The 25,766-nt window shown below is 40.0% G+C and overlaps 1 protein-coding gene across 1 annotated transcript in view; it reads left to right on the forward strand.

Annotated features, from left to right (window-relative positions):
* Positions 1-17,303, forward strand: part of GPM6A (glycoprotein M6A) — a 163,215-nt gene extending 145,912 nt beyond the window's left edge. The window contains exons 3-7 of the mRNA XM_083170819.1: positions 703-859; positions 6,254-6,407; positions 9,191-9,267; positions 10,585-10,650; positions 13,333-17,303. Of these exons, the coding sequence (XP_083026945.1) occupies positions 703-859; positions 6,254-6,407; positions 9,191-9,267; positions 10,585-10,650; positions 13,333-13,485 (607 nt within the window). The 3' untranslated portion in view covers positions 13,486-17,303. The remainder of the gene's footprint in view (positions 1-702; positions 860-6,253; positions 6,408-9,190; positions 9,268-10,584; positions 10,651-13,332) is intronic.
* The last annotated feature ends 8,463 nt before the right edge of the window (positions 17,304-25,766 follow it).

A 25,766-nucleotide genomic window follows, 5' to 3' on the forward strand; every position in this document is an offset into this window, starting at 1 on the left:
ATTTTGATGGTACTTGTGAGTTATCTGGACGCCCGATTTTTTGATTGTATGCCTTAAGTTAAGGCATACAATCAGATGCGATGCGATGCGATATCGCATCGCATCGCATCGCATCGCATGCGATATCGGATGCGATGACCCGATTTTTCCATAGGAATCAATGTTAAAATGATTCCTATGGAAAAAGGGGTCCTTTTCATACCCCTACTATCCAAGTGGGCATGGAGTTGGATATAAACCTGTGGCGAGCGTATAAACCTGGGTTGGATATAAACCTGTGTCCCCTCGCGGGGCTCGCTACGCTCGCCACGCTTCGGGCTCGGTGGCTCGCTACGCTCGCCACAGGTTTATATCCAACTCCATGCCCACTTGGATAGTAGGGGTATGAAAAGGACCCCTTTTTCCCATTGAATTCCATGTTAAAATGGACTCAGTCCATTTTAACATTGATTCCTATGGAAAAATCGGGTCATCGCATCGCATCGCATCGCATCGCATCCGATGGTCGCATGCGATGCGATGCGATGTGCCCGATCCGACCCGATTTTCAAATCGGGCGTCCGGATAACTCACATGTACCATTTTGATAAATCTATATGAAGTGGTATGTATCATTATGTTGGTTAGTTATGTTTTATGCTGTAATGTTTACATGATTTTTAAAGAAAAATGTCTAACCTGAATGCCCATTCGTGTTCTTAGGATTGATATCTTCAAGTATGTCATCTACGGCATAGCCGCTGCCTTCTTCGTGTATGGTATTCTGCTGATGGTAGAAGGATTCTTCACAACCGGTGCCATTAAGGATCTCTATGGGGATTTCAAAATCACAAATTGCGGCAGATGCGTGAGCGCATGGGTATGTTGCTATGCTAACATTCACATTTATAAATGCTGATTGTCTTTTACATATATTACAATTCCTATATATTTATTACATTGTAAGAGTAAAACTAGCAGTGTCAAACTCAGGGTTGCCTACCCTCCCGAATGGCCGGGAGTCCCCCTCCCGGCCCCCCGGAAAGGTGGGCAACCCTCCCGGATTCAGGGGGACCCCCACTGTGACCCCCAATCAGGGCATTTAAATGCCGCCATCCGCGGGTCTCAGAGGAGGGGGCGGAGCTAAAATGGCACAATCACGTCATTTTAACCCCTCCCCCTTCACGGAGATCCGTGAATTAGCCTATTGTACATAATGGGGTGGGGCTTAATGACATCACGCTCAAGCCCCGCCCCCCAAATGGCTGCTGAAAGTCGGCAACCCTGGTCAAACTACTAATTTCCAAGCGGTTATTGGTAAATGGACACCCATGATAAATACTGAGGTCTGGGTGCAGTGTTTGTTTTGGACATGTGTGTTAATGCGGAGTGGGATGGTTTGTAGACCATTATAATTTAGCTCAGTCTGTTCCTGCCATCATTAACACTGTATGTATGGTGCAATGGTGAGAATAAAGCAAGATAACTTGACTAAAAGTGCATGCATGTGGCATGTAAGCTAAAACAGGGTGCACACAAACTATCAGCACACAGAGTGATGAATTAACTTCAGGCCTGATTCAGACCTGTTTGCTAAGCTGTGTATATGCGCAGCCTAGCGATCAGTTAAATGCTGCCCGCCGAATGCCAGCCCCCCCAGCCACCACTAGCATGTAAGCGGATGTGTTCACATACACATCTGCTCACATATGGCCGAACAGGAGAAAAGTCATTTGATGGTCTCTATAGAATGAATTTTATTCTGGCCACAACTGGCCTAATTCGGGACGGGCATTGACGTCATGTGATGTTAGCCACCCGCCCCATGCAGGTATCGAAATGCCTGCATTCACAGGGGTACGCCCAGTGTTTCCATGGGTGTGCCCACCGTTTATGTGGGCATGGCGAAGGCATTTGCTTCCGGGGGTTTGAACATGCGCAAACCCCCAACATCAGCGGAGGAGCGAATTCGGCCCATTGATTCACTGGGTACCTAGGGCAGCAGCCAGCATATGTTACCAATGATACAATGGGGTACATTTATGAAAGCCTCTAAAAATGAAAAGAGGTTATGTTGGTCATAGCAACCAATCAGATTATGTCTATCATTTTCTAGGATGTAATAAAGAATTGAGAGACAAAATCTGATTGGTTTTCAGACAACATCACCTCTTTAGTAAATATGCCCCAATAAGTTTCATAAATGTGTAGTATTTCCTATGGATTTATTTGCTTTGTCATCACATAAGGTTTATATTCACTTTATCTTTTAATTATAAAGTGTAATAAAATCGCTTAAGAAAAGAATCCTGGGTAAGGCATTCTTCATAAATAAAGTGTAAAGGATTTCATTAATGCTGTAGTAATTGGTGCCAAGTCCTGTCAGTATACAGGCAGCAGATTCTAATTAGCAGGAGCACAGATGGAACGCAGGAAATCAGCATCTTCATACATTGCATTTGGATAACATACTCTGTGAAAATAAATGATTTGTGCACAAGCTTGCAAACCAGCAAAAATAGTAACAACATCACATTTACTTATAGGGGGTTATTCTGTTTGGTACGGTGGGACCGTATACGGGCGGATCGTGCAATTTCTACTTGCAATGGTGGAGCAATGTCCTAAAGCCATGGCCACTATTTTTCACAGAATCTGTATTTTTTTTCCCAAGAACATACATTATGCACTTTCATATGTGCTATGAACTTTATGTAGCACACTCTGTATGTAAGATGCCACCAAGCACATTATTGCAATCACATATCTCTAACAAAGGATCCCACCATCTGCCTATCACACTCTAAAGTCTTATTTTGAACAATATTAGAACATGTTTGCATGTGGCGTACGCTCAGATATACGGAAGGTGTCGTGGGAAAACGGACGAGATCCGTCCGTGCACTGTGGCGTACGCTCAGATGTACGCCAGGTATCGGTGGCTAAGAGGGAGATCTGTCTGTGCACAGTGGCGTACGCTCAAGTGAACGCCACTCCCCATTGTCGTTGTCTGTGACCGTCCGTGTGCGGCTGTTCTGTGGGCGGACTTACGCTCACTGTGAGCGTACGGAAAACGCACGGTGTGACGGACCGTACGCACGTTTCACCGTACCAAACTGAATAACCCCCATAATCTCTTGGTTTATTGCTTACTACACCCTTATATAACTGCATTTGATTGTACAGTGTGAGCAACAGTAGGTAATGAATACAATCATTTAAGGTGAACCCCAAACATCTTCTGTACTCTTCTTCTGTGCAAATACAGCTGTATACTCAGTGTGCCTGGATTTGTGCATTGCAGTCTGACTGGTGAAGTGAATTTGTATTTGTACTCTGACCAATGTAATACAAAATCCTCAATCAGAGAAAAGTGACACGTAATAAAAACAGATCTGATGAAGCCTCATGATTTATTTAAGTTATAAACAAGGCTACAACAGAGAACTGCTGGAGAAAGAGTAAGGATACACAAAAATATTTATCTGTCCAATCTGTCTGGTGTGGACAAAAATCTGGAGATGTACTGTACAGTATATGAGCAAACTACAATCAACAATTGCTCTCAAATGCTGGAAATAGACAAAAACAATTTAAGAAGAGAAGACAGTATACCGAAACAAGCATTTCCCTTGGGTTAACCAAGAAAAAGAAAAAAGCGAGTGATAACTATAAATACTCCCTTTATATTATATTCTCTTTTTCTCCTAGCCAAATGTAGGTCTTGCCCTCAGGATGTGATTTTACATGTAAAGAAAGATCAGAGGGGGGAAAATTTATATCTGTGATCGCCGTGATCGGTGGTTGGGTACATTTACAGACAAAACGTAACTACAGTCAGTGCCAGATTAAGCCTTTGGGGGGCCCGGGGCACTTTTAGACATGAGGGCCCCCTTGCACTTGTCATTACTGGCCGCAAACTGCATGGGAGATTATTACACTGTCAAAACACAGAGTAAAGGCAGTATAAACTTGGTCAATGGGTAACTGCAGGGGATATTATGTATATATATATATATATATATATATATATATATATATATATATATACACACACATACATACCACAGGAAAAGCCTGTGTTTGTCCCTCTGCACCTTACTCTGTAGTAACAACAGAGTAAGGAGGAGACCTCACAGTCCCAGTGCTGCCTCTTATTAGAAACCCTCCCATGACTAGGCTGCTGCTGCTGCTGTCCTCCATGGGCCTGAGAAGCATGTAATGAGCTACACCAATCAGAGCTCAGCACAAACCTCTCAGCCTCTGCCCTCTTGTGCAAAGTGTCATGGGACTTGGTCAACTCCCAGTAATGCACAGCACACTTGTGCAGTCAGTGTTCCCTGGCACCCCATGCTCAGCACCATTAATCATTGTCACCTTGGCAGATAGGTGAAGCTGCAGCACTACCCCACTCCCATGCACAAAACCTTTAGCTAAAAAAAAAAAGCTTTAATCTGGCCCTGCCTACAGTAACTCACTTTAACATACAGTATGGTCGATTATTCATATAATGATTTCTTTATAATACAGATGTGGGTAGCGTACCCATACTCACGATGTTCACGGCTGTTGTAATCCTATAATGGTTTCTTTTATCCCTCAATGAGTAATCCAAGGTGATAAAAATAATATGTTCATTATACAAAAATGTCCACACTAAAAAATATGGGTAGAGGCGAAGCAGTGTCCTTAGTGGAGTATGTGTGACTTTTTCAAGACAATAACAATTGCTTGGAAAAAAATGTTTGTCTGATTGACCATTGTCTGTTTTCCAGTGTTTGGGAGCAAATTTTTGATTGTCCTTTGCTCCCATACATTTCCTGTTTTTTGTTCCCACCAGATAGATTGGACAGGTAAATCTGTAGGTGTGTATCCAGCTTTAGTGTTGAGTAGGACAGAGGAAAGAGTTACAGGACACTGAATGCACATTTACTTTGTGAGGGCAGAGGGGTGCCATGCACCTTCTTGTATATTAAGGAAATTTACAGTAGATCTCCTTCCCCGCTTCCTCTTCCTCTTTTTCTTCATCCTCCTCCACTTCCTCTTCTCCCTCCTCCTCCTCCTCCTTCGCTTCCTTTTAGACTTTATACTCTGCTTCCTATTCTTCCTCTTCTGCCACTTCCTCTTCTTCCAAAAAATAATGAACAAAGTGCCCTTCATTAAAGATAAATACATAGATTATAAAAGATGTAACTTTTACTTTTGCTATAAATACTCATTCATGTGATAATGGTTACAGCAGTATTATTGTTTACTGGAATATTATTTGCTTTCTAAGGATAGCATCTGTGAAAACCTCTGTAGTCGTATAATACCCTGAAGACTACAGTGACCTACTCAATGAATATACAGTAGTTTATCTAACAAGAGAAACCATTCTGTAACCTGACTTCTTACATTATCTCTTCTAGCCTCACTTCTTACATTGACTCTTCTTCTAGCCTTACTTCTTACATTGCCTCTTCTTCTAGCCTCAGTTCTTACATTGCCCTCTTCTTCTAGCCTCAGTTCTTACATTGCCTCTTATTCTAGCCTTACTTCTTACATTGCCTCTTCTTCTAGCCTCACTTCTTACATTGCCTCTTCTATCCTCACTTCTTACATTGCCTCTTCTAGCCTCACTTCTTACATTGCCTCTTCTATCCTCACTCTTACATTGCCTCTTCTAGCCTCACTTCTTACATTGCCTCTTTTTCTAGCCTCACTTCTTACATTTCCTCTTCTTCTAGCCTCACATCTGCCATTGCCTCTTCTTCTAGCATCACTGCTTACAGTACATTGCCTTTTCTATCCTCACTCTTACATTGCCTCTTCTAGCCTAACTTCTGACATTGCCTCTTCTAGCCTCACTTCTGATATTGCCTCTTCTTCTAGCATCACTTCTTACATTGCCTTTTCTATCCTCACTCTTACATTGCCTCTTCTAGCCTAACTTCTGACATTGCCTCTTCTAGCCTCACTTCTGACATTGCCTCTTCTTCTAGCCTCACTTCTGACATTATCTCTTCTTCTAGCCTCACTTCTTACATTGAATCTTCTTCTTGCCCCACTTCTCACATTGCCTCTACTTATAGCCTCAATTCTTACACTGCCTATTATAGCCTCAAATTATTCTTATATATAAGCAACATATGTAAACTGTTACTAGCTGTCACATTAAGACAACCTGAATTAGATTAATTTATTGCTAATCTTTCCTTAAATACTAATAGGAAACAATGTGAGTTTTGTTGTTGCATTAAATAAAATAGTTGTTCATTTGTTTATATTTTAGTTTATCATGCTGACATACCTCTTCATGTTAGCCTGGCTTGGAATCACAGCTTTCACCTCCCTACCTGTCTACATGTACTTCAATGTTTGGACTGTTTGCCGGAATGCAACGTTAGTTGGTGAAGCAAACTTTTGTTTGGATCTTCGTCAGTTTGGTAAGTGTCTTTCTACTTTATCTCAGATTCTGGGTATTTCCTCACACCCAAGCAGGACAATATCTAGCACCTTGCAGGTCTATCTTGCCAATATGTCTGCCGACTGACTGATTGACTTGGCCTCAGTTCTTCCAAGTGCAAAAAATGGTTAAGAATTGTATTTAATTGCCCACAATGTTTTGTGAGTATTTGCAGCATTACATTACAGTGGATGGGCCGTAGAGACCCATTGCATACATAGATAATATATTATTAAGCCCCCAACATCTTCCCCAGACAATTGTTGGAATGTGGGAGAGTGGCCATGTATGCACTGATATAAGTATAGAAAGATGGCAATGCAAATGCATAACCACAGAGAATACCTGGGAGACAGTAAGGCATCCGTTATCCATTACACTAAGATTGTCTTTTGCACTGCCTATGTGACTGTCAGGAATCGCGGTTTTCACAGTAATAGCACTGTCCATGCGCGTCAGTTACCGGCCTGCTGGTGCACTCTGTATAGCAGAGTGACCACTGGAGGTGTTTTGCATGATGTTCCTGTGTCTGTTCCTGCAATCAGCTGGACACTGCTCACCTATCCAGCAAACCCAGGTGTGATCACATGACACAGGTAGAACCAGGTAAGGTACCTTGGAGTATATAAGCAGGCCTCCCACAATCATCCAGCACCTTGAACAAAAGTCTTCATCCTGTGTTTGCTCCAGAGAAGTTATCCCAAGGATGCAGGCTACTCATGTGTTACCAGCTAGCTGGACTCTCTGCTGCTGTTTTCCTCCTGGTTATTTACCTGTTATAACCTATTCCAACTACAGCTTCCATATTCAAGTCTCTGTGCCCAGTTCAGGTTACCTCAGCGCAGACTAGCCTGTACCAACGGTATCCAGTCTGATATCCTGGCCTTATCGGTAGACAGCTTGATATAAATGTACCATCAGGAACCAGCCCGATATACCTGTACCATTGGTAATCAGTTTGATACTCCTGTTCCATTGGTAACCAGTCTGATACTCCTGTGCCATCGGTGAGAAGTCAGATACTCCTGTATCACAGATAACCAGTCCGATGTTTTCTTGTGTCATCGGTACCCAGCCCAATATACGGTACTTGTGTCGTTTCACGGCAGGACTGGGTTTGCATCGCATTCAATTTGCGTGCAATGTGATGGTACTTGTGCAGTATGCGATTTGATAGCGTGTGATGTGATGCAATGTGATTGAGCACACCCCCACTATCCATGTTTAGCACACCCCCACTATCCATGTCACCCTGAAGTGTGGCGAGCGCACGCGATACGCGTCCTCCCGATCTGTTCATAACCACACTATCCATGTTGGCGTGGAGTTGATTTCATAAAGTGTTGCAAGCGCAGTAAGCCACCGAGCCTGAAGTGTGGTGAGCACAGCGAGCCCCTCGAAGGGATGCGGAATACACGTTAAGTAATCTGCGTCCCCTCCAGGGACTCACTGCACTCGCCACGTTTTGAGCTTGTTTTCCGCGGCCGCTCGCCACGCTTTGTGCTCCATGGCTCGCAGGTCGGGAGGACGCTTATCGTGTCCGCTTGCCCACGCTTCAGGGTGACGTGGATAGTGGGGGTGTGCTAAGTAATAGTGGGGGTGTGCTAAATCACATTGCACCGCATAATATGCGATTTGCGTGCAATGCAATGCAATCCGCGGACTATGCAAATTGCATGCGATGCGATCCCAGTGCCACCGTGAAACTACACAAGTACCCAATATATTTGTGCCATTGTTACCCAGTCCATTAACACCTAGTATTACCAGTTCTAAAGTCTGTTTCTCATGCACAACCCCAGAACTTACAGCTTGAATAAGGGAGACTTTGGCAGAGTTCCACGACCTGCCCGTCAGGCACAGCAAATTCCATAGTTCCTTGTGGGACTTCCTGGTGAAGACCACCTGTGGGTTTAGACTCTGCACCACCCTCAGCGTATTCACCCTATTCATCTGTGCCCTTCGTGTCTTAGTACTCATCTCCGGTATATGCACCTACTGTACATCTCGCCCAAGTAAATAAACACACTTTTTTTTTTTTTATTAAAAGATTCTTATTATTTTTAATTCCTGGAATAATCTGTAAAATAATTGTATCCAGCTGTCATTTACAAATTCATACTTTATATAAAAGATTAATTGATTTAGTTTTTTTGCAAACCACATACGGTAGCTATATTATTTGTCACATATTAGATACTGTAAATAAATTATGACTGCAGAAAGTAAATCGTGCCATTTGTATAAAAAAACTGTGTGTCTATCGCACTTTGCTGGTGCCACAAGTCCAAATTCCTTGGCAATGAAAGAACGAAAGAAGCTTCTTGCTTCTAATGTTTGACTCCGGTAGTCTCTGTATGATTTAGTTTTCGGGTCAGAAGTTCTTGAGAACATTATTATTACTCATCTCTTTCACATCAGATATAGATGGGTTTATTACCAACAGATGATTACATATACTAGTACGAGATGTAGTTCATCGTAAAGCAATATATCACAGCAGGTCAGGATAGAAAGTGGTACACTTGTCACATGTATCTTCCTTGGCGGGAAATAAGTGTGATACATTACTGTATGTCACTGTGTTCTTAACACAAAATTACTGTATGTTGTATCCTATTTTAGTCATCTAAAAGTTGCAATTGTGTGGGTGTGTAGGTGTTGGTAGGTGTACAGGTGTTGGTAATGAATCTGTATAAGTGAAATAAAACATTCTTAGCAAGTACGTACTTGCATTGATTTGTAATGTCTAATTTATTGCAGGTATTGTAACTATCGGGGAGGAAAAGAAATTGTGTACGCCATCGGAAACCTTCCTCAGGATGTGTGAATCTACTGACGTGAGTTATCCAGTCCCTCCCATATGAATCATACACATGATCGGTTACTTAATAAAAGGTGGGATCTGTCAACTTTCCCATCAGCCAGCACATGTGCAATCGGCAGGGGATGGAGAGGGTTCTACTTACATTGACAACGACAAACGTCAAACCTCATGTTGACCTTTTCCGTGTCAACCTTTTGCACGTGTCAACTTTTTTCCAGTGTCAGCCTTGTGCATGTTGAACTTTTAGGGTTGACCTATTGCCCATTATCTGTGAGCTATACCAATTGCATGTGAGCTATACCAGATGAATCTACCAATCAATAGGAAGCCTAACATTGTGGTAGCTCCTGTTGGTGCTATTATGCGCGCTATCCCATTAGCCCCAATGGCATTTTGGCCTATAAAAACATCATTATCGCAGTTATTTTGTCGTAAGAAATTGGCCTTGTGGCTGGCAGACCGCGGCGCATCAGGCATGCAAAGCATAATACCTGATAACAGTGGGTATCGGGGCTAAGGAAGCTAGTCTGAACACTGAATGCTGCAGTGTAGTGGCCTGTACTGGGGGTACTCGGTATATACATTACATTACAATCTGCATAGCCCATATTTGCATTCTCTCCCAGAATATTCAGGAGACACATGATTTTTTGGGTAGTCCCATGCACCCATGGAAGATCACCCTTCCAACATCCTGTACTTTTTCTAGTGAAGTGGGCAGAATGGGGATAGTAATGAAACCCACAGACACCACTAAGTGGTTGGGGTCTAATGATGCAAGTAATATGCCCTTTTAGAACTCTCCATATAAAAATATTAGTGAATTGCAACATTTAACTGCGATGGTGCTGGTGGTGGTGGGGGGCTTTATGTAACCACCAGTCCAGCTCTGCCTGCCTCCAACTCTGCCTACCTTCATCTCTTTCCTGGGCTCATCCCGGAGAGGAAACTTCAAATGTTGGTAAATTTGTCCTCCTTATGTGTACAAATCTCTCCATATGCGGTTCATACAGTAATATCAGCTGATCCTACACACATCGAATTTGTGGGCTCAGTGAATAATAACAAGAAGGCTGCCTATTTCATTTCAAGAACTTTGAGCTGCCTTCTTACTACAATTTGTTCTGATTATAAAACAGACACCTCCACAATGTGTAGGCAATGGGTGCAATGCAGAGGAATCCATCTATGCAATTGGCAGGCGTATTGAACACTCACGATGGTACAGGATAAGAAGGCATTCCATAATTTTTATTCTTCCATAGTCTGCTGTAGTCTGTTGATTGCATTTATGATTTACAGTATTTTTGTTGTTGTTTTTCCTCTTTAGCTGAACATGACGTTCCATCTCTTCATTGTGGCATTGGCTGGTGCTGGAGCTGCAGTTATTGCTATGGTAAGGGGTTCATATAATGAAGATTTACATTAAATTATGCTACAGTACACCATTTATATTATGTGCATGCCGTATAAACATATATCAAATTGTCTAATTAAATTAATAATTTGCAATATGTTTTACAAAGTGAATCTCATTATTTAGTATAAATGTATTTGTAGCTCCATGGTCTATGTCATTGTGGTGTAGATGGATCAGGTTTACTAGCCATATTGTTGATGATGGAAGAGTAGCTTAGTGCAAATAGTTAATTAAAGCAATGATGCATTCCTACAGTATATACAGTATTCTCCCCATATATCAAAGATCTAGTTCTCCAGCTTAAAGATAGATTTTACGTTCTTTAATTGTACTTTTTTTCTTGGGAGTTTATTTGAATCTGAATGTATTAGGGGTTAACAGAGTAACCCCTAATCTAACCCCTTACTAGGCCCTCTTCCCTCCTGTTGTCAAAGCCCTCTTCTCTTGACATTTCGCTCACAGCTCTCCCATACTCAAACACTCAGCGACCATCTTCATCCGCATACACACCTTCCAATGGTGTATAACTTGTCTGACATACAGTGGGGGGTGGGTCCAAATACCTGTACACAAAATTTTAGCCGGAATAAACAGGCTATCAATTTTTCCCTGATGGTCATTTTTGGGCTATACATAGCCCATTTTTTGTTTACAACCAAAAAAGTCAAGTTTTCAGGCAAAAAATACATGGGATTCATGATAAGTTCCAGACCGATGTGTTTTCTCAGAGAAAAGGGACTCGTGGCTGGTAATCGAGGAATTTGGTTTGCGTGCTTGCCGGCATTGAGGTAAAAGGATAGCCCTAGTTGAGTCAGTTAGCCATGTAATCAACAAATGATGGAAACATCCATTGCAAGATTGTATTTTTAACCAAAATAAATGTAATTACAAAAATCATTTAAGTATATGCTGTATGTAAAAGTACCAACTGTAATTGAACAAACCATTTTCATCAAAATAAAAAACATTATGTAATGTTACAAAAATGTTCCAGATACTGAACCATTAAGTCTCCTTTAAATATGTGTCCTTTCCCACAGCCGTATGAATAATCACTCCTAGTTTAGTCTACAAAAGCTCTGCTACAAACATTACCCATTGTGTTTCTATGGCAATGCAGCCAGAGGATGTATCGAATCCCTATAAAAATAAAATGCAATCATGGACATGCTGCACTTATTTAATCTTACACTGTTTGATGTCCCTTAAATACTGAAAAGTACTATTTGACAACATGGAAATATGACAGAGAGTATTGCTTCAGGCTCATCAAATGTCCAATCCATCATAGCAATATAATATGGACACCTACAGAGTTTATCTTATTTGTATGGTGTTTTAAATGCTCACATTAATACAATACATTTAAGTATAAGCATTCTATATAGTATACTGTATCTGACTAATTAATGTTAAATAATGTAATTCTGTATTAAAGAAAACTATACTGTACGTCCTTGTTCCGGCTTCACCAGCTGCTCAGTGGATGTACTGTCTTGCGGGTTAGAAAGAGACTCCGCTGTTACATGGTTTCCATAGTAACTGTTGATTTGTGACTTTTCTCATTGCAAATTGCTATAGCTAATTTTCTGGTAAGGCAATATTCCTGTGAGAAGCAAGGATGAGCCAAAGACGGGTGATGAGCTGTACAGCCACAGGCTGTGGAGCCTCAACCCGCTGTACCGTATGGAAACAATCCCTGTATGGAAACAATCCCTCTTACATAATTAAAGTAATATAATTGAAACAGTGTGGTACTGTATATCCTGACAACAAGATCTGATTGTCCATAGGTTCTCAGTGTCAACATTTAAAATCTTGACATTCATAATATTGACACAAGTCTAAGGGTGGGTACACATCAGGCTGGCATGTACACGATTTGCCATAACTGAGTGACAAATCGTGTATATAGTCTAATATGTATGCTGCATTGTGTGGCCCAGTGGGTAGCATGCCTCATCCTCGAGCATATCGCATGCATTGCAGTGCATATCAATGAAGGAGATAGAATAACAGATAATTATGTTGTTTATTGAATCTTCCTGGTGTGTACCAGCACTCATGTATGCTCTAGGGTTAAGGTGAATCACATCGATCATCCGAAAGATTGCAGATCTTATTCATGTATACCCTTCCTAACAAGTAGACATTATGAATGCTGACAGCTTGTTGACAGTCAAATTTGGCTATAACCCTAACTTTGGCCTAAACCTTACCAATGTAAAACTTCTCAGTTTTCTAGGTAAAACTTCAACCAACTGCCCCAACCCCCAACCTCACACTGCCACCATCCCCTACTCTTCAGCCCCTCAAGGGAAAATTGCGTAGGTGGTTTCTCAGAAGTTCCACAGCTGCCACCTGCATTAAGGACAACAAGGATGTTTTCCTTATAGAAATCCTTAATGTCCCCTCCCCCCTGGATCCTGGTTCCCTAAGCATCTGCCAAATGGTAGAGCCAGCCCTGTCCTAACTCCAATATGTTATTTTAAATATGAAACTAATGTATTCACATTTTAGCCTGTCAACATCACAGTGTCAACATTATTAACTACATACCATTTACACAACTCTGACCTATAAAATGTATTTTTGTTACTGCTGCAATAAGTGCAATAGAAAATCAGTGATGTTACAATTTTTTTTTTTTTTTTAAAGGTCCATTATCTAATGGTACTATCTGCTAACTGGGCTTATGTGAAAGACGCATGCCGAATGCAGAAATACGAAGACATCAAGTCGAAGGAAGAACAGGAACTTCATGACATCCATTCAACCCGCTCTAAAGAGCGGCTCAACGCTTACACATAAAACTACGCTTCTACATCTTTGTAACATTTAAGTTCTTTGTTGTTTCAACTAACAGCCTCCCTTCCATTGTACATGAAAATTAAGTGCTTTTCCTAAAAGATAGGTTGAGTGTCATCTATTTCCGTAACCTTTATTGACCAGCACTTGGCATCTTCACAGTGGTCAGTGTGACAACGTCATATAACAAGGAGCACCCTATTAGTCCTTCCTAAATTGTCATAAGGTGACTGGTTTCTTAGATGAAGAAAACTAACTGTTAAATAAAGATGTTTGTTTCCTTTTTTAACCACTTTATATGTGTTTTGCATAAAACATTTTGCATTGTTTCCTATGTTTTTGAAGAGAAAGCTTTTTATACTTTTTAGTTTTGAGTTTCAAAAACTACTTTTACCTACAGGTAAACTTCAAAGGGACCGTTGTACAGGAAGCATGTACAATAATCTGCTTACTGCTCTAAGTTCTAAACCATGCATGGACTGTTCAGGCTTCTCAGTAGTGTTTTGGCCCTATGAAGAATCATAGGTATCATTTCTGTTTGGCAGATTAACAGGTGCTTCTGTATTGGTGTTATATATTAGTATTAATGTACGCTATTACAATCTCAGTTCTCAGATTATGGCAACTACAGTGATAGAGACATCTGTTTAAAATTGTGAGCATGCCTAACGTGGTAATTATGCATGGGCACGCCCATTGAAATGACGTCTTTGCCCAGTTTTTTCTCAAACATGTAAGTGGTGTTTAGCCATCAAATAATCTATAGGCAAAATAAGAATCTAGAGATATTTGGCTATTATTTGATCTTCTCTTTTTTAAAAACCTATTGTAAAGTATGTCATGCTAGCGATGTAATTACATGTGTTCTCATGTGTAAATTCTTTCAAATTTGGAATATTATCTATTGTGTCCCTGGATATACAGCATCCTCTCAAGTAATGGAGCTGTATATGTAGTTTAACTCTGAGATCATTCCAGCAAACCAATGTATTAGTTTTCTTTTAAACATTGTAATATATAACGTAGGGTTTTCATAACAGTGTTAATGGACCAAATTTGCTGTTTTCTTCTATTCTGCCTCTTGGAATGCTCTGGGAATGCGGTGTCTTTTAAATTTATCATTACTGGCAAGAATTTTGTTTTGGCTGTAGTGAAAAAACAAAACCTACATTGTTTGCGCACTTTATTGGTCAACTTTGTGAGTGCATTGTAAAATTAGATAGTTTTTGGGGTGAATCCACCAACATTATATAGTATTGTTTGTGGGGTGGGGATGTGGTTAGTTGGTTCCACTTGCAATGACAATTTTTACAGGACTTTGCACTTATAGTTATGGAGAAGTGGTTGGCTGGTCAATGTTGATCATGTGGCTATGGGGTGTTGCATTTTACAAATGGAATATTATCACAGTACATCTACATTGATGCATCTTACTCTTCCTCTGATTGTGTTCAGCATTTGTGCTAGAAGTATCATACAAACACAGATAGCATACTGTATGTACATGTGATCTTTAGAGGTGTGTAACATAGTCTTTGTTCTGCATAAGGAAACATCCACGTTTATTGCAATGTCTCTTGAACAATCTGTAGCTACATATTAGAAAGTGGAATTTTGCATGAAAATATGCTTACATGTATCCTTCTCAGTTGCTTTATTAAATATTATTTTTATTTCTAAGCTTTAGAATTAATGAATAGGATTAAGTTTTCAAATCTGAATAATTCCAATAAACCTTTTTTTGTTTACAAGGCAAATTACGGGGATTCTAGAATTGGTTGATAAAATCAAGGTAGCTTTTACCCATTGAATGGCCAGCTTTAATCATAGACACTTAAGCCAGAGAAAAGAGTTATCTGTAAAATTGTTCCTTTTCCCCCCATTGATAGAGTTACGAACACATGATTTGTCAATGCTGATGATGATCTGTGGGTGTGACCAATGGATTTAAAGAAATAATTGCCACTTGCATTATTTCTATTGCAGGTAAGTAAATCTGCTCCTGGTCTTAAAAGGCAGCATTTACTAGAGAGAGACAAATATTCTTATTTTAGGTACCGCTAATCCCTTGAATATAACAGTTTAGGATTTGTTACACCAGGGCATCTTAACATATAGGCACACTGGACAACTGCTCGGGGCCCCACAATTCTAGAAGTTTCTGAGCAGTGGTGGGTGGATGTCAAACAATTAGAGCAATCAGGCAGCATTCTCTGCCAGCCTACAGCCAGATAATCAGCTTGCTGATTGTTCGATGGCAAGAAGCTATCCACCAATCAAAGTACTGCCTGCCGTTCACTTCATACAGAGGTGTAGGACTGCAGTAGCCTCTACTACTATGCTATGATGTTTTTAAATTGGTTCCCATGAATGTTTGGGTAGGGCCCCCAGTGCATTGTTTTCCCTAAGGCCTACAATGCTGTTAAGATGGCCCTGGTTCATACATGCATAAATACAAAATCAAGAATGAAGTATAAAGCATTTTCCAGATTTAACTAGTATTAACATAGCATTAGACGGGCCTTCTCTTGGTTTCCCTGTAGTGTTAAATACACAAAATATACACCTATATGTGTACAAGGCATTTAATTAACCTTTATGCATTCTGCACTAGAATATTTATTGCCTGCAAATGACCTGTTGCCTACACATACTGGATGCAGTTTTTCCATGGGCTGGACTAAGCTTCACCAAAATAAAGCAAAACACAAGGAACCACTGATGTTACTGAGTTAAGAAGCAACAAGTACTGCACACTTAGTGGAAGGATACGCCCATAAATCACAACTTGGCCAACGTGGACATCCCAAGACACTTGAAACCTTGGTGCACTAGTACAGAAAGCTATACCACAATTCAGCCAAACTTCCTGGCCATTAAAGAGTGTGATTCATTTTAAAATATCCAGATCTCTCTCTCTCTCTGTCAGCAATATTTTAGCTAAGTGCACTTTGGGGTTGATGCAAGCGCTGGTGATTCCATTGCAATAACGTAGTAATGCCAGCATTTGATCACCAAACTGTGACCTGAATTGTGCACACACACATAGGGGTGTTCTAAAAAAAATGCACAATCTTGCACTACCCTCAGCGCAGCATATGTGCACACTGGATCACAGACGTTGGTGGCATCATCCGCTATTAAATCAACCCATTTATGTGCCCTAATGGGATATCTGGCAAATACATAACAGCCCTGGGTGTGTTTATTAATATTCTGATATTAAATATTTTAAGTAATACTCTTTCTTCATCCTATACAAATAATGCAGCAATTGCTGCGTGCTTTATTAGGTTAAAATAAAAAGTTGTCTGGCATTATTTAGTAAACTTGTGATATTTCTCCAATATTTTATCTAAAATTATGCACTCATCATGGGGATTTTTTGTAAAAGAAGTTCATTAAGCATAATACTAATATAGTTACTTGTTGCATGCTTAGACATTTAGTAGGATTAGTTACATTTTATTTTGACAATTATGTCTGTCAACAGTTCTCCGATTTGTGCAGTATTAAAAAACAGTTTAAGAATATTCTTCTAAACCTCTTTCAAATTCTATATTGTAGTGTTTCAGTTTTGTGTCTCAAGCAGTTTGTGATTTTTAAACTAATGTCCTATGGATCAGTGTAATAATGTTGATGCTTTTTGGCTTTCCTCTGGTATTAGAGTTTGTATTTTCACAAAGAATGCTTTGTAGCAGGCATTATAATTAATCTGTTTTGTACATAAATGTGCCAACAGCTTCATGCTGGCGTTTTTGAAATGTAGAACAAAGTGCTTGCAAAATGTAATAAACACACTTGTGTACTTTGTGTATTTACTGGTTGTCACTGCTTGTTTCTTTTTTCTAATTACACCCTTGCACTTCTCAAGCAACTTTCAATCAAAGTGACATTTTCTTTTTTGCAAACTTATCTTTGAAATAACTAATTGTAACTCATGGTAAGTTTAGAAATGAAATAACACGCTGACATGTGTTGGTATTTATAGATTGGGTTGTCAAGATTTACTTTATCGCAGTGAGAGCTGTTGCGCTAGACATAAGGTGTGTACACACTTGTACAATTTAGACTATGTATACAATTTAGACTATCTGCATACAATTTAGCCTATATAGTGCAGATCTGCACTATATAGTCTATGCAGCCAAGACTTTCTGGCTGCAATACGGGAGCACGCATCGGGATCGCAAGGGTTAAAACCCATACAATCTGCATGCGATCCAGATGAGACTTTGACTATATAGTCAAAATATCATGCACATTGTACAAGTGTGTACACACCATTATGCTAATCATTGTTACCACATTGTGTCTGTATCCGGTCGACAGATTGACGATTTCTAGAAAGACAATCACGTTGATGACCACCAATGATCGAACCCGTCTACTAAGAAACCTAAAAATAGTTGTCGGCGTCTAGATTGACATTAGCAGATGATCAACGCAAGTAAAAGGTCGAAGGAAACATGGCCAACAGTGACAAGGTGGACACAAGTTTTTCATAATTTTTTGTTTTAGCCAACTTGTTCATACTTTACCATCCCAGTAAACATAAAGGGAGAAAATAGTGTGCTAAGCAGAGCAAGGCACCATCGAGGGGACGTGGTACACTAATACAGTACGGTGTCCATGTCGACACCCAAAAATATGCGAAAAACCTGTGTCCATCTTTTCACTGTTAGACAATAAAAAAAAGTGGAAAACTCATGTTGACCTTTTGCTGCCGACTATTTTTAGGTGTCTAACTAGGCACTTTTGACAATTAATGGTCGACCACCTGATTTTCCCTCTAGATATCATCAATCTGCTATACCATAATTATTGGGTCTTATTTTGAAATGTTAATAACAATTGATTTACACACGATTGTTATACATAGAGTTACTAAATAGTTCTGAATAAAGAACATATTATTCTGAAAAGTAAGTCACCCATATGACATGTAATTTTTCATCTCGGCTGTCATTATTGTAAATGATAGGATACAGTTAATCCATGCTAAATGGAACCAGGGACACATAAATCTAAGTTTAAGGGAGATATCCAATTAGTAGCATTACTATTTTGGCTGAAATGGATTATTGGGCTATCCAATCATAGCCTTTTTTTTTTTTTTGCAGCCATAAAAGGACCAGTTTTCATACGATCCATGGGTCTCTAAGGGCTGCTTATCAGGGATTTTGAAGCATACAAGTAATCCCTGATAAATGCCGGCTTTGTTGCTAATTGGATATCTCCCTAAGTCACGACTTTAAAATCATACCACAAAAAAGGTGTATACTGTAAGCCTAACCCTTGCACAGTACAGTCCTGCTACTCTCCCCTCTTTAGGATGCGCTAGCGCATAAAGAAGGAGCCAGTAGCGGCACTATACTATACACAATATGTCCTCTCTCTTAGTGGAGAAAAGGAATGGAAAATATATAAAAGATATAGAAAACAAATGTAATATTAAATACCATTATTTACTTAGTATACCAAATAAAGAATTCTGGTTTAAAAAAAAACTGTATTTATTTTTCTTTGTTCATACACTTTTTTTAAACATGGTGTCCACAAGTTCATCCACAGGTGGTTCACAGAAGTATTTCATTTTGACACAAGTCATCCATTCTTATCCCTTAGAAGGGATTCTTATCACCGGACGCATAGTATTGCCAAGAGTTGTTTTATCTTCCTGGGGTCCACTCCTTTGTCTAATCTATATCTGCCTGAATATTATACCAGTCAAGGAGTCTTTGTGACTTCTATAAAGGAGTTCTTTGCATGAAAATGTCTCCATGTTATTGATACTTGTTTTTTTATGGAACATCTTGGAACCAAGATTTAGATCATTATCTTTGAAGTATTCTATCTCATAAACTAGGTCCTTTATTCACCAGTTATTGAATTTGCCCCCGATGAAGTCCTAACAGACGAAACGCATAGAGTTTCTTTTTCTCACCATCTTCATGGATGATTTGTGTCAAAATGAAATACTTCTGTGAACCACCTGTGGATGATCTTGTGGACACCATGTTTTAAGAGTGTATGAACAAAGTAAAATAAATACAGTTTTTTTAAACCATAATTCTTTATTTGGTTTACTAAGTAAATAATTGTACTTACTATTACACTTCTATATATATATATATATATATATATATATATATAGCTTGCGTGGGGCCGGCACTCCTTGGCCTCTGGAAATAACTTGCCCGGTGCCTTCCAATAGATTCCCCGTTAGTGCAACGGGTACAGCATATATTTCGGATGGTGGCGGCACTCTCAGACGAAATGAGGACACAAAAACACTGTAATGTGTTTCAACGTTTCAGTGCAAAGCACTTTTATCAAGAACAGTGTAACAGTGAAATAACAAAACTTACCCCATTAAATAGCACGCCAACCCCTCAGAAGAGACGCTGCCTCCGCCCGCTCCAGTCAACTGCTGGTCGCGCGGCTCTGACGTCAGATTCACCCCATGTGATTCTGTTGCATGGCAACAGCTACAAACAAAAACCACGCTTGGTTAAAAATTCACATATCAGTGTAACAGAATAAAGTGCATCGTGCATAATTGCCTAAATAATCGCGCTGGGTGTAACACAATGAGTAAATCATGTTGTATGACACATACAAAAAATATATATAAAAAGTTAAAATGTCATGGTTGCTATGCCGCTACCAGTTGACACGATGTCGACTATTACAACAATGTGCTGCAATGGTAAACTTAGATTATTCACCTGATATATTCAGTTCAAAGACACTTGTCTTTATGTATTTAAATCTCTAAGACATCGTGTCAGTCCCGTGTCAGCGGCAAAGCAGTCAAGTGTGCAACACGTCAATATAGATGCAATCTGCTTTCAAAAGATATATAACCACTACATATGCAGGAGTGTCACCCATAAACATATACAATGTACATCATAGAGGGACAACCTATCGCACTGGGTCCTTAAAGTATTATAAAAAACAATGCAAGCCTAGGGTTTCATTCAGCCCTCTGGGGGCTAAAGTCCCCAATTTCTCAATCCACATTGATTCTCTTTGGAGGAGTCTGATATTTCTATCACCTCCTCTCTTCAATGGGGGTATTTGGTCAATGATCATATAGCGTATTGCTGTGATGTTATGTTTAGCTCTAGCGAAATGCCTGGCTAAAGGCTGATCACTATCCCCTTTTAGAATGGCAGCCTTAATGGCTGAACGGTGTAATGCCATTCTCTCCTTAAACTGTCGTTCAGTTTTGCCCACATATTGTAACGAGCATGGGCACGTTATAATATATACAACGTACCTGGAGGTACATGTCAACCTGTGGTTAATGTTAAATTTCTTACCCGAAAATGGGTGATTAAAAGACTCGCCAGTTTGCATGAATCCACATGTTGTACAGTTTGGGCAATGAAAACAACCCTTCTTAGGAGCCCCTAAGAATGTGACACCTTTTTTCCTAGACATATCAGTAATGTCTGTATGTACCAGATAATTCCTAAGGTTCTTACTCCTGCGATAAGCAGGCATTAATCTGGTATTTAACAGATAAGTTGGGGATCTGTATTGATGGCTGGCCAAAATGATTTGATTTTCTTGGTGAGGGAGGGAGATTGGTGGTTATAGGTATTGGGCCAAATGAATTTGTTACTCTCGCCCTTTTTATCTTTCTCTTTCCTTTCCTCACCCATCAATTGGGCATGTGGGACTTTGAGAGCCCTGTCTCTCATTAGCTGGACAGTTTTTTTGTCATATCCACGTTCATGGAATTTTGTGCTCATAACATCAAGTGCTTTAGTGGCCTCAGTCCTATCACTAGTGATCCTAAGGGCTCTAAGAAATTGGCTGTATGGTAGGGCTTGTTTCAAATTTTTGGGGTGTGCACTAGACGCTAATAGAAGATTATTTCTGTCTGTGGGTTTTTGAAAAATGTTGGTGCGAAGGGTCCTACCCTCTTTAGTAATGGTGACATCTAGATAATTAACTGAACTATCGCTGATCTGATAAGTAAGTTTTACTGGACTATCGGTACTGTTATGATTATCAATAAGGGATGTAAATTCCTCTTTAGTACCCCTCCAGAAGATAAGGAGGTCGTCTATATACCTAAAATAGGCATAGACCTTCTCTGCCACTGTTGGTTCTGAAAAAAATAAGTCATTTTCAACCTGAAACATGAAAATATTAGAGTAGGCCGGGGCTACATTCGATCCCATCGCAACCCCGGCCGTCTGCAGGTAGAAACCCCCATCATAATAAAAGTAATTTTTACTTAATATCATTTCTAGGAGATATAATCGGCCGGCCTGGTGGTGATGACATGCTTTTATGCACTTTGGGAAGTGTGTATAATAATGGTCTGATGGGGTTTTCCACAGTTAAGCAATTTTTAATCAACTCAGTAATATGACCCTCTGCACATGCATTCCGCAACAGTCCATCCAATTCTTGTTTGAAGCGAATGGTAGGATCTGATGGTAATGCTCTGTAGGTTTTAATGTCAGACAATTGTCTCTCAATTTCGGTCTTATAATCACTTAAGTTCTGCACGACATCGGCCAGGGGATCCATCTTCCAGCCGATATCCATCTATTTAGATGGTTATTTACAGCCGATCATATTAGCAAAAAAAACGTGTCTTAAAGACACAACAGCTCTATTAACAGCTATACATGGTTTTAAAGATCTTCCAGCAGATTGTTTATTATGTTCGATAGACGTGTGTAATTTGTACACTTGTATCCCCCATAACATGGGATTGGAAGCAGTACGGAGGACCTTAACTAACAATCCCCTATATTTAGGGCCTGACCTTGATTTTTTTATGACACTCCTAGAAATGATATTAAGTAAAAATTACTTTTATTATGATGGGGGTTTCTACCTGCAGACGGCCGGGGTTGCGATGGGATCGAATGTAGCCCCGGCCTACTCTAATATTTTCATGTTTCAGGTTGAAAATGACTTATTTTTTTCAGAACCAACAGTGGCAGAGAAGGTCTATGCCTATTTTAGGTATATAGACGACCTCCTTATCTTCTGGAGGGGTACTAAAGAGGAATTTACATCCCTTATTGATAATCATAACAGTACCGATAGTCCAGTAAAACTTACTTATCAGATCAGCGATAGTTCAGTTAATTATCTAGATGTCACCATTACTAAAGAGGGTAGGACCCTTCGCACCAACATTTTTCAAAAACCCACAGACAGAAATAATCTTCTATTAGCGTCTAGTGCACACCCCAAAAATTTGAAACAAGCCCTACCATACAGCCAATTTCTTAGAGCCCTTAGGATCACTAGTGATAGGACTGAGGCCACTAAAGCACTTGATGTTATGAGCACAAAATTCCATGAACGTGGATATGACAAAAAAAACTGTCCAGCTAATGAGAGACAGGGCTCTCAAAGTCCCACATGCCCAATTGATGGGTGAGGAAAGGAAAGAGAAAGATAAAAAGGGCGAGAGTAACAAATTCATTTGGCCCAATACCTATAACCACCAATCTCCCTCCCTCACCAAGAAAATCAAATCATTTTGGCCAGCCATCAATACAGATCCCCAACTTCATCTGTTAAATACCAGATTAATGCCTGCTTATCGCAGGAGTAAGAACCTTAGGAATTATCTGGTACATACAGACATTACTGATATGTCTAGGAAAAAAGGTGGCACATTCTTAGGGGCTCCTAAGAAGGGTTGTTTTCGTTGCCCAAACTGTACAACATGTGGATTCATGCAAACTGGCGAGTCTTTTAATCACCCATTTTCGGGTAAGAAATTTAACATTAACCACAGGTTGACATGTACCTCCAGGTACGTTGTATATATTATAACGTGCCCATGCTCGTTACAATATGTGGGCAAAACTGAACGACAGTTTAAGGAGAGAATGGCATTACACCGTTCAGCCATTAAGGCTGCCATTCTAAAAGGGGATAGTGATCAGCCTTTAGCCAGGCATTTCGCTAGAGCTAAACATAACATCACAGCAATACGCTATATGATCATTGACCAAATACCCCCATTGAAGAGAGGAGGTGATAGAAATATCAGACTCCTCCAAAGAGAATCAATGTGGATTGAGAAATTGGGGACTTTAGCCCCCAGAGGGCTGAATGAAACCCTAGGCTTGCATTGTTTTTTATAATACTTTAAGGACCCAGTGCGATAGGTTGTCCCTCTATGATGTACATTGTATATGTTTATGGGTGACACTCCTGCATATGTAGTGGTTATATATCTTTTGAAAGCAGATTGCATCTATATTGACGTGTTGCACACTTGACTGCTTTGCCGCTGACACGGGACTGACACGATGTCTTAGAGATTTAAATACATAAAGACAAGTGTCTTTGAACTGAATATATCAGGTGAATAATCTAAGTTTACCATTGCAGCACATTGTTGTAATAGTCGACATCGTGTCAACTGGTAGCGGCATAGCAACCATGACATTTTAACTTTTTATATATATTTTTTGTATGTGTCATACAACATGATTTACTCATTGTGTTACACCCAGCGCGATTATTTAGGCAATTATGCACGATGCACTTTATTCTGTTACACTGATATGTGAATTTTTAACCAAGCGTGGTTTTTGTTTGTAGCTGTTGCCATGCAACAGAATCACATGGGGTGAATCTGACGTCAGAGCCGCGCGACCAGCAGTTGACTGGAGCGGGCGGAGGCAGCGTCTCTTCTGAGGGGTTGGCGTGCTATTTAATGGGGTAAGTTTTGTTATTTCACTGTTACACTGTTCTTGATAAAAGTGCTTTGCACTGAAACGTTGAAACACATTACAGTGTTTTTGTGTCCTCATTTCGTCTGAGAGTGCCGCCACCATCCGAAATATATATATATATATATATATATATATATATATGTGTTGGGAAGACACATCCCCTCGCATGTGCCCACAGCAGGAGAAATCATTCGATCGCCGGCGACCATCGAATGATTTCACCTGCCTTCGCAAATATAAGTCAGTTGAGACTGACTTATATTTGCGGCTGCCCGGACAAAGACAGGGAGGGCGGCTGATGTCATGTGACCCATGGGAACGCCCAGAGTTTTCATGGGGATGCCCATGAAACACTGGGTTTTCCCATGGCCCAGCGCCACCACTCGCCGCGGCCATTCACAGTCAGGGTTTGCACATGTGCAGAAATGATTCACTACGTGTGAAGTAGAATTGGTCCCTTAATCTGCACAGCCTATCAAATTGTATTGCTACCCAATGCCTATTTTGTAATTAGTCCTTCAGAATTTCTAATGAGGGAAGTGCACCCAGGAATATGTGTCTAGTATTACTACATGATTTATACTCATACTGTACCTCTAACATCCAAAAATGTTATCATAAGTCCCTCAACATGATTATATAATTATAATAATACTAATAATTATTATTATTAGCAATATTAGTAGTAGTATAATAAAAAGTGTACATCAGCTCTACGGGGAGAACAATGATTTGTAACAATATCGGCAGTGCCAAGGATTGGTGTGTACCCAGCTTAACGGTTACACATCGGGGATAGGTTTGGCTGCTAGATGGGATGGTTAGGGTTGGGGTAGGGCTATAATGCATTCTGGGATCCGTCGCATTGTGACTGCTGGGATTCCACTTTAAGGATTCTTGCTGCCAGCATTTTGTATCCAAACTAATATAGTAACCTAAGGGCTGATGTATTAAGCTTAATGAAGTGATAAAGTGGAAGGTGATACCGAAGCTGCCTGTCAGCTCCTGTCATTTTTCAAACCCAGCCTGTAACTTGACAGTTAGGACCTGACTAGCTGCTGCATATCACCTTCCATTTTATCACTGCACCATGCTTAATAAATCTGCTCCCTAGCTCTCTAAGCTACTATGGAGCGGTAGCTGGAAGCCTGGAACTGCCACACACAGTTTCCGGAGAGTTCTTTTAAAAGTTATCTACAAAAGTATAATTGAATGATGTTTGTCTGTGTCTCTCGAACGCTTTACCTAATCATCTCCAAACTTTGCACACTATCTTATCATCTTAAGGAAAAATCTAAGTTCAAAGATGGGTTTAATCGGATGAGCCCTGTCGTTGGAAAGCTTATGACTTTCTGAATACAACACAATAAGCAGACTCCCTTAAGTGGACCCTTAAATGCCTATAAGGGTCCATTAAATGAAAAATATTTTCACTTTACAAAACTCATCAGCAGAGTGGTCTGTGAATCGAACACTGAAGATATCATTGTGAAATCCACGTAAGATCGATCCCCAGTCAGTTATTTTTTCTCTTGAGGGTTTTTGGGA

This window comes from Crinia signifera, chromosome 1, assembly GCF_055691185.1.
Source record: "Crinia signifera chromosome 1, ASM5569118v1, whole genome shotgun sequence".
Lineage (NCBI taxonomy): Eukaryota > Metazoa > Chordata > Amphibia > Anura > Myobatrachidae > Crinia > Crinia signifera.